Genomic DNA, 10499 nt, shown 5'->3' on the forward strand with positions numbered 1-10499 from the left:
GACATGGGCTGCATTCTTTGAAATTTGTAACTTTTCTGCAGTGCCTGCTGGCTTGGAAATTGTCTATTTCTAATAGTAATGTAGTACTCAGACCTGGAATGTAGCTTGCTAAATTGTGATCCAAATTTTCCTACTGCATGAGTGCAACACGTGGTGCATGTTCATCAGCAGATGCCTTGTCGATGTGCACAGGGTGCACCATTTCTGCAGGAGGAATGTCGATGCAAAACATAGGGCACCCTAGTCTGTCTAACATGTATCTGATAAGAGGTGAGAGAGCACTGCTATGAGATCTCTAATATTAATGCTTCCTGAGGTTTTGGGTTTAATGTGAAAATCTTGCTGCTACACTCTCTGGTAGCTTGTTGAGAAAAGTTTGAAGTTTACCACTCTGGGATGACTGTTGTTCTTATCAAGTCCATAGTGCTGCTGGCAATTGCTCATTTAAATAAACCCCAAGAACTTTTATGCTATCTGATTAAAGCCATTTTAAAAATAAAATATTGAGACTGGCCCCTGTTGAGGGCCGTCCATGTTGCAAGATGTCATCAATTTTAATTCCTTCCCATGCACAAATCCAATAAAAGTTATATTTCTCTTCATCATGTGTAATACAGGAGTACGGATTGCACTAAAACTTCCAGAGAATCCAACTGGCCTAGGAAAAGAGATGGCAAACAATTCAATTGCAAAAGCCTGTTTTCATAGGAAAAAGAGCTAAAAAAAAAAAAGTACTGTTATTTTGAAAAATAGATACTTTTTTGGTAGCATTTCTGAGGGTTCCAGATAGTCATGAAGATGCATGTTACAAATATGAATTAATAGTATGCAGTAAGTGATTTTTCAAGATACCCAGAAAGATATCACATGGTTATATGGACAAACAAGTACAATGATCTGTTTCATGGTTCTTCTGTAACCAAAGTATCACTCAATATGTTTCTGGTTGTGGAAATTTAATTTAATTCTGTGGAGATGGGGGGCACCCTCCTGAGATACACAAAATTCTTTTCCCTGTCCTGAGTGTTTAATTTGCTCACTGCGAAGACGAGTGTCTTCAGTAGATACGAGGAAAATTCCTCTCTGTTTCAAATATCTCTAAGATTGAAAGAGGCATTAAAATCCACGTCCACTGTGTGTGCTTTAAGTGACAAATTCAAGATTCTCCAAGGTCTTGCCACTGAGGGGTAGCTGTGCTGTTACGCCTTGGTCTCCCTCTCTGTCTGTTTTATGCTGCTTTTATTTTTCCTGTTGCCTTTTGCTGTCTCAGGTGTCAAAAGTGAAGCTCAGCACAGCTGAGGTCAGCACACCCGGGGTGCCTTATACAGGGCACAATTAAGGTCAGGTGCTGCTACTCGAAAATTCATTAACCTGGGTGATTGGCAGAATGGTGACTTACAGACTAACGCTTGCAAGAGATCAAGATTTCTCTCGTGTTTTGTCATGTGAACACTTTGGTTTAGCTCCAGAACTTCCTTACAGCCCTGCCCTCCAGAGCTAATGTGGCAGGTATTGGCACACCCCATGTGTGTTGTGAATCACCGTTTGTTGTTTCTGACTCTAATCCTTTTGGTGTTCTTTTGCACATATACAAGCTGTGTGCACCTGTGTTTAGAACAAAGCAATATGAAAACCTGCTCATACAGTGCAAATGAGCATAATTGGGCTAACTTGTGGCAAAGTATCTGCTAATGAACTATAGGTAGCTGGTGTGGTCAGTTGCCATGTTGGTATTGCATTTCTAACGCATGTTCCTATGCTGTGCACTGTGAAATTCACAACTTGGCTTGTAGCTGAACCACTTTGTATTAAGAGGATGTTTATAAACTTGAGTAATGCAACTATCTTTTTAACAGGAATGTAGGCTTACAGTTTTAGAGACGCAATTTAACTTGAACAAAACCCAGCGAGTAGACTAAAACGTTGCCTGCTGCTTTCCCATTGCTCCTTCCCCTAGTCAGTTTTTCCCATCTTTCTTTTTCTGCTTCATGTAATAGTTGCACGTCCAGCTTTTCTTTCCCAAGCTAACTTTCTTTTGCAGATCTCAGAACGTTTCCTCGGGGGAAATTTTCCTAGGAAATCTCAGTTCTTCCTCTTTTCCTCATTTTTGCCCTTGTCAGTCTTGGATATCAGAGTGTGTGTAGTGGAAAGATCTCAGTAGTATCCCTGCGTAGAGCTTGCTCTTTCTGTGTTTTAGAGCAGTTCAGGGTTCCCGTGATGTCCTCTGTCATGGCCCGTGGCCTCTGGGCGTGCTCTGCTTGGGTCACTAGACTTGCCCCAAGGCTGCTTGCTGTATTTTCTCCCTGCCATTCAGCCCAGTGTGGAGCATGCCTGGCTCTGCTGGTTCTCTCCCTCCGCACCCGGTCCCGGCTGCTCAGCGTACAGAGCTGTCTCTTGCTGCATTGTTTTGCTAATACTTCCTGCATGCTGTAATCTGCCACTTAATTTTTAATGACAGGCACATTTAGACCTTGACTTTATAATCTCTTTGTCTCCCTCCCTCCCTCTCTCTCTCCCTATCTTTCTTTTTCTCCCTTTCCACTTTGACTAAAAATCCCTTCCCAATAGGCCCGAATGGAGCCCGCAGGTCGGCCCTTCGTGTCTGTTGGACCTCCCGTGTCCCCACAGACGAAAGTGGCGGCCCCCTACGCAGCCTCGCAGCCGTCCCCCCCGCTGCCCCCCCCACCCCCTCCCCCGCCGCCCCCCCCGCCCCCCCCACCTCCGCCCCCGCCCCCCCTCCCCAGCCAGGCCACCCCATCGGCGGGCTCTGCCGCCACCATGTTTGTCAAGTACAGCACCATCACCAGGTTGCAGAACGCTGCCCAGCATGGTGGGCCTTTCTCCAAAGCTCCTGCCGTGCAGCAGCCCCCCCCGCCCCCACCCTCCTCAGCGAAGCCTCAGATGCTGGTGCCCCCCAACGGTGTCATGCCGCCTCCCCCCCCTCCACCACCTCCCCCCACACCAGGGTCGGCCATGGCACAGCTGAAACCGGCACCTTGTGCCCCCTCTGTGCCACAGTTCACACCGCCACCGCCGCCCCCAAAAATCCATCAAGTTCAACCAAATATAAGCCAGGCCACTGCCACTGCCACCTCCTCGTTGCCACCACCTCCTCCTCCTGTGCCTGCACCCCCCCCACCCCAGGCGCCCCCAAAGCCTGTCATGGCAGCTCTTCCCCCACAGCCTGCTGGGAAGGCAGCATCACCAGGGGTCACGCACGTCACCCCCCCTGTGCCAGCTCCCTTACCTCTTGCAATAAAGAAACAACCGAGTGTCACCTCTCCCCAGGTGCCTCCGCTGCCCCCAGCCCCTCCCGGCCCCACTCCTCCCCCAACGTTCCCGAAGCAGCAGAGTTTCTCTGTGAAGCCCCCTCCATCCCCTCAGTCCCCAGCACCCTCCGTGGTGAAACAGATAGTCAGCCAGTTCCCACCCCCTCCCACCCCACCTGCCACTGAGCCTCAGCCTCTGAAACCGCTTCCGCTGAGTGTGGCTCCACAGTCGCCTCCAGCAGTGAAGGCAAAGCCCAAATGGCAGCCTGCCTCCGCTCCCTCACCAGATTTCCCCCCTCCTCCACCAGAGAGCAGCTTAGTGTTTCCTCCTCCACCTCCTTCCCCAGCTTCCTCTGCAGGTTCTCCCCCCCTTGACAAATCAGGGTCTCCAGTCAAAAAGACCGGCAAGACGTCAAGCCCCGGAGGGAAGAAACCACCTCCAACACCTCAGCGAAACTCCAGCATCAAGTCCACCAGCTCCACTGAGTACCATGAGTCCAAGAGACCTTCAGTGGATCGCCTTGTCAGCAAATTTGCACACCCACCAGAGCCGTCAGGGTCTCCTTCCAAGGAGTCATCTCCTTCTGCACCCCCTCCAAAGCCAGGAAAGCTCAACCTTTCTGGGGTGGGCCTGCCTATTGTCCTTCCACAAGGAGGGATCCTGGCCAAGCCTCCTGCTCCGGGTGTGTCTGGGAAGGAACCTGTGGTCGAATTCCCTTCACCACCGTCCGATTCAGACTTTCCACCACCACCACCTGAAATAGATCTTCCTCTCCCGCCAGTTGAGATCCCATCTGTGTTTTCAGGCAGCACCTCCCCGAAAGTCGCTGTTGTCAATCCTCAGCCTCAGGTGTGGTCAAAACCATCTGTGAAAAAAGCCCCACCACCCACACGTCCCAAGCGGAATGACAGCACTCGACTGACGCAAGCAGAGGTCACCGAGCCACCAGGGTCAGCTGGCCCTCAAGTGCCCACTTCACCCAAGTCCAGCCTTAGCGTTCAGCCGGGATTCCTGGCAGACCTCAACCGGACACTGCAGCGGAAATCCATCACCCGGCACGGCTCCCTCTCCTCCGCGCGCATGTCCAGAGCAGAGCCCACCGCCACCATGGACGACATGGCCCTGCCGCCGCCTCCGCCGGAGCTGCTGGCTGACCAGCAGAAGACCAGCAGCTTCGGGGGCAGTCACATATCTGGCTATGCAACGTTACGGAGGGGGCCACCCCCAGCGCCTCCCAAAAGGGATCAGAACACCAAGCTGTCACGGGACTGGTAGTCCGTCCCCACGCTCTCCATGACTTGGGAGCAGCTCCGTGATCGGCCGACCTGATCTTGCGTGCTTGGAGAGAATGTTGGGACGCAGAGGATAGCCCCATGGAAAGAGGTGATCTCAAACTGTAGCTAAGGCTAAATGTAAAGATGTTCCCCTCTCATGGCTAGGCCAAAAATATGGGGGCTTGAGGATGTCGATATTTTATTGGGAAAAGTGGGTAGAGAGGTGTTGACGTACCCTTTCAGTTTCTTTTACCCTTTCTATGGATTGGACCAAAAACCCATTTTCTTACTTTTTCTGCATTAGGGGAGGGGTGAAGATAATTTTTTGTAGTGTCTGTCCCTGTGAGACATGTTTGTGCATGTATTATAAGTGTAGGTATATAATATATTGTGATATATTTCATCGCAATTATAGAAGATAACCAGAATGTTTTTGCAGAACCCTATTTATTGTTTCAGTCACTATATTATCTGGAATCGGACTCTGTAACTAGTCAAATCTTACCACGAAGATGAAGATGTAGGGGGCACTTTAAAGAAAGGAAGAAAGGAAAAAAAGCAACACACAACACACCCACAAACGTCTTGGCAGTTTGCGGTGGGTGCATGGTGCAGGGCTGAGGTGTTCTGCTAGTAACTGTACGTTCTCCATCGATGAAAAAGTACAGATGCAACATACCAACACGTTCTGGTCATAATACTACTGAAAATGAGTATGTTCTGAGGAAGAAAATAGATTTTATATATAGTGGGCTGGAGTAAAACATATTTATACCATAAAGAGCCTCCCCCTCCCTTCCAAATGGTTTAAAAATGTACACTGCTACAAATTATTTCAAAATTATTTGTCCATGCAGTGAGTAGGATAAATATATATTATTCCAATCCATTATGCATTCTAACTTTATAGTAGGCTTGGTCATTTGTTTCTATGGCTCAAGATGAATATATTTGTGTTAACCCCTTCTGAAAGCTGCCAGGACTCCTGCAGTTGATGCTGACCCCCGCGGCTGACCCACACTGATATACACCACTTGTACATAATTCTTTCCCTGAACGAACAGGTAGGTTTCTGTAGAGGGCGTTATGTTCTCGCACAAACATACACAGCGTACAGTCTCACCTTGTGCCTGATAAGATGTACTATCTTTACAAAAACAAGCGTCTGGAAACAGTTAAAGAAGGTATTGTTTTTAATTCATTAGAAACAGTCAGGAAACTTTCCCTTCTAGAAAGAGAGAAGGGAGTGGTAATTTCAGGCCAAGCGCAGTGGGAATTCTCTCTGGTTTCTTTGACCTGCCAGAGACTGCAACCAATGCATAAACTGGGTAATTACAAAGTTGCACTTGTAGCAGTCAGGGTGGAAGACTGGGAAAAAAACCAACCTTGAGAGGCAATAACATTTGCTAATAATTTAATTTAAGGCTCCATACAAGTAGTAAGTAGAGTTGTATTTGCTTAGGGTTTCTTGTTTGCCACCAATTCGCAGTCAATCACTAGATCAAGTAAGAGTCCCTTTGCGTGTACTTCAGTAGCTGGATTGTACAGTCTTACCTACGTATTTGGACATTGTGATAAGGTAGTGTAGTTGGCCTAAGTGGTCCATGATAGGGCAGTGGTGACAGCCTTTGGAAAGTGACTGAAACACTTGGGCTGTACCTACCCCTCCTTCAGTTGTTACAACTTCCCTCATCGCCCAGGAGATACTGTCAAGGCTCAGAGGGACAATTATATTACTGTTTACCTTTTCTCCAAAAGCAAATTTTAAATGCTTTTCTTCCCCCAAAGAATGAAGCAGAAGAAGTAGCTTGACCTGACAGTATCCTCAAGCGTGTAAAAAAGATGTAAACTAACCTCTCATTAGAGTAATTCAGGCTGATAGATTTAAGAAATATTATGACAGTGTCCCCCATTCCTTTTTTTTTTATAAAGTGTTCTAAAAAATGCAAATAATAAATGTCTTTGTGAATAATTTATGAATAGGAAAAAAGCTTTGCTAATTAGAGGGTAAAAATGACACATCTATAACTATATAGTTTTAAATAAGTGCATCATGAAGAGAGAAAATTTACGGTGCTGTCTCTGCTGACCTGTTTCATACGATTTTTTTAAAATGTTTCAGCACCTCTGGAAATTGTTTTAATATTTCAGACTATTTTTTTTGAGCAATAAGAGTATATACCATTGTGTGCATTTTTAAAGCACTGCTATGGAAAGGCACTTTTTTGTATCTTTCAAATTGTTCACAAAGTTTTGTTTCTACTATTTTTGTGCTTATAAAGTGTCCTTAAAAGCATTTGCATTGTTGATTTTAAGCAGGCTCAGTGTAGCTGGCGAATAACTTCCCAGGAAGGTTGTTTAGCTATACTGCAGTTCATGGGTGCTGTGATTTTCAACCTTGGTCCTCCTGCTGCTCTGTACTGTATGCAGCCCCTGGGTCTCATCCCCACCAGTGGAGCAAAGGGCGCAGATGCGGTCGTAACTCCCCAGCTGTTAGTGATGATCGGTAAGTGGACACGTTTCCTGCTCCCTGGCAAGGTGCATCTGGGCTGATGCAGTGCGTGCTCCCCGATGGGAGCGCTCAGGGAATCATGCTGGCCCCATCTGGTTTTCTTTTCCCCCAAGCCAGCTCCACTGGTGTGTGTGGGTCCCAGCCCTTTTTCCTTTGTTCAGTCAGCACGGGTACCTCTGGGCTTTGAACTCAACTGAGCAATGTTTTGAGTGCAATTTCTTCAGAGGCATTTGAGCTTCGTTCTCGTTTTCCTGTGCCCATTTACCTAGTATCTCTCCCTAGACAATGATTCTGTGCTTACATACTGCAGGCTGCTGCGCAACTTGCTGGGAGACAGAAATTGAGCTCTTGAGTTTGCAGCAAAAAGAATGCGCGTCAGCACAGGTGGCACCCTGTACTCCTCCTTGTTAGAACTTGATTGCTAAACCAGTAGTGATACAGAAATATAGTGAGTGGCTGCAGCTTGCTCTCTCAGCTGAGTGCTGGAATCTGGCTACAGTGTGGCTCGGACAACCTGGTTGCCTTTTCAGCTTGTTAACTTGCTTTTTCAAATGTATTTACTGTTTTAGTGACAGTAAATGTTTATGCCTTATTTGCAAGTAAGTTATTTTTCCCTGTGTGCACTGGTCTCATAATTGCTCCATTATATTTATTTAAATCTGAAAACAAAGGGGACGGATCTCAGACACACAGCAAGAAGTTTCCTGCTACAAACACGGGCGTTAATCCTTTTGGCACTGTTAAAATGAGCACGTGAGAGCTGAACTTTCATACTCGGGACACAAAGATCGCAGATGCTTTGATCCTAAAACACTAAGAGAGTACAGCTGTACTTGTGTTACATAGTAAGTGTATGGCCTGTGACACTTCAGGTGGGTGTCGGGAAAGCGCTGCCGCTGCAGGGGCTGCAGAGCACACAGCTGCCTTGGGTAATCTATTCCACAATTGCATCAGGGAATCAAAGTACCTGGATCGCTTTGGTTTCAAGTCTGATGAGAGAGGGAGCAGTTTTTTTCAACAAGTGCATTTTGAGATCAACTGTTCTGGACTTTCACATTTAAAGGTTTTGTAATTCTTTCTGTGCCCTTAGCCAACCAGATAACACAAGTCAGCTCAGAGATGAAGCGTGGCTAGTTTTCCCCAGTAAAGATTATTTTTTTTCCACAGTTAAAGGAACCAAAAGTGCCGTTTCAACAGCAGAAGGGCAAAAGAGAAATTTTCTGCTTATTACAGAACACTGCATAGAACTAAATAGTTGTACTTCAGAGGTACCTTTGCAGGTAAAATTTTCTTATTACCCATAAGAGTTTAAGTGGGTCTTACTATGAGTATGACTTCAAATACAGTCATGTTAAAACCAGTTGCACTCCAGGAAAGCACTATGAATTCCTGACAGCAGGTAGTGAGGATGCAGCAAGAACACGTGAGTTTGGGTTTTTTCTTCCTTTTTTTTTTTTTCTTTCCTCCTGTTGTCAAGGTGCAGATTACATAGTTGTTCCGACAGTGCTTCTCTTTGGAGCTGAGGGGAGTCTCACTTCTCAGGGCCGGGGGAGATGTTTTTCCCATTTGTGGCCCCTGCTGTTTAGCTTTGTATCCCCTTGCAGTCAGGGCATACTCCAAACCAGAGAGGATTTAATACTACAGGAAATAGTTCTCTTATTTTGTAATGTGGTGGTGGGTTTTAAGCTTTTATTTTGGAATTATGTTTGTCTAAAGTTGAGTAACTTTCCTTTCTGAATCTCCTTTAATAAGCCCATGAAGACTGACACCACCAGTGTGTTGCAGGGGTCAGAACTCACTATTACGGTGATCGGATGAGTCACAGGCTTTGTCTAGTTTTGAAAAGTTGATGACACTAAACTGCAAGTGAGGTGATAACATGCTTATCTCTCATAATATCAAAGTAATTGCCACTAACATGGGAAAAATAGCTGTTTGCGTTGATAGCTATTTGGTGCTCTGAGGCACTCAGCGGGTAAGGATTCAGTGCTCTCTTCATCCTGAGTGTCTTCAGTGAGGAGAGCTAGAGAAGGTGGAAAAGCAGGAAGGAGAGGAACAAGTGCTACATGCACAGTCCCCCATGGCAGGGATTTAGGGAGGGAAAGGAGGGAGAAGGAAATTGAGTAACAGATTTTGGATGGACACACACAACCCCTTATTTAGTGCTTAAAGGCAACTTGTCTTTTAGGAGACTTAGGAATTGAACTAACTGTGGAAAATAGTTTCCTCCCACCTTTCCCAAGATGCCAAAGATACATTCAGAGCTTAATTCCAGGTACACAGATGTGCCTGCACCAGCCTCTCCTGAGGCTCAGTTGCCAGAGCTGAAGTGCTGTCCATCTGCAGATGATGTGCATCTCTTGCCTTTAACCACCACTTGGTGACTGGGTACAGAGCTGCCAGGGGTGGGGGCGAAAGACAGTTTAGCCCAAGGCTCCCTGCTGCTGATTTGGTGCAGCACTATAAAGCTTGTACTTCTAAAAGGAAAACTAAATACTTTGTCACAAGTTGTAATTGCAAATCTTAGGTCTCCTTCTAGTGGACTGCAGTGGACCAGAAATTAACTGGAGCAGCAGTTTGTTTTATGGCTTACACTGTTAGCAGCCACTGGTGATATTCTGTATAATACTGGGGATGCAAATATAAGAAAAAAAGTGTCATTGCAATGATGATTTGTCTGTGCAGCAAACTTGTGCTGAGTGTTGTAAATACATTCATGTTTACTGCTTTAAAAAGAAAATTGCACATTTTATCTTTCAATGGGATTGCCTCCCCTCTTCTTCCCTTTCCAAAAAGAAAATCAAAGCTCTTTTAGACTGGTAACTTCAGGTTGGGGGGAGCTTTGCCATATTATAAATATATATAAATATATGTATAAATATACTTTTTTAAGCATGGGAGAGAACAAAAGAAATACTACATTATAGAGTACCCAATATAGATCATTATACAATGGAATATGCACAATTCAATAAAGATGTAGTTAAATTTAATAACCTGTTTTAATCCTCTGTCTTGCCATTTCCCTTTTCCATGAGTTCAGAACCCACATTCTGTTCTGAGGGCTGCAGTGCTTCCCCTCCGTAGTGCTCAGATACCTGATGGCCTACAGGTTATCATTTATATGCTCACTCTCAATCAAATTGCTTTTTATTGTTCCTTTGCACAGTTCTTTCCAGCTGGCTGTGCCAGTAACACGGTGCACAGCAGTTACAGGTGTAAGAGGCCCAGTGTGAAGGCTCACCTTTCCATCTGCCGCCTCCTGCAGGCACGCAGGGCTCTGCTCACGCAACAACAGCTGATGGCTGGTAAGTGTTCTGCAACACCTCTGGGCTCCACTGTAGGGAATTCAGCTCTGTTCACCCCCTGCTGGAGTGTGCTTGCAGGCTGGCCCTGCATCACTCACCAGCTTGTACAGCAGTGCCTGCAGCTGCCACAGTCGT

The 10499-nt window shown here is 46.1% G+C and overlaps 1 protein-coding gene across 5 annotated transcripts in view; it reads left to right on the forward strand.

The window, feature by feature from the left end:
- Positions 1-10052, forward strand: part of RAPH1 (Ras association (RalGDS/AF-6) and pleckstrin homology domains 1) — a 91592-nt gene extending 81540 nt beyond the window's left edge. For 4 of the 5 annotated variants that reach the window (XM_071811473.1, XM_071811472.1, XM_065840450.2 and 1 more), the window contains one exon: positions 2569-10052. In XM_071811473.1, the coding sequence (XP_071667574.1) occupies positions 2569-4545 (1977 nt within the window). In that variant the 3' untranslated portion in view covers positions 4546-10052. Of the gene's footprint in view, positions 1-1270; positions 1341-2568 lie in introns of all 5 variants that reach the window. The other variant, XM_071811475.1, reaches the window with a different exon arrangement.
- Positions 10053-10499: the final 447 nt, after the last annotated feature.

Source organism: Patagioenas fasciata, chromosome 7, assembly GCF_037038585.1.
Source record: "Patagioenas fasciata isolate bPatFas1 chromosome 7, bPatFas1.hap1, whole genome shotgun sequence".
NCBI classification, from domain to species: Eukaryota; Metazoa; Chordata; class Aves; order Columbiformes; family Columbidae; genus Patagioenas; species Patagioenas fasciata.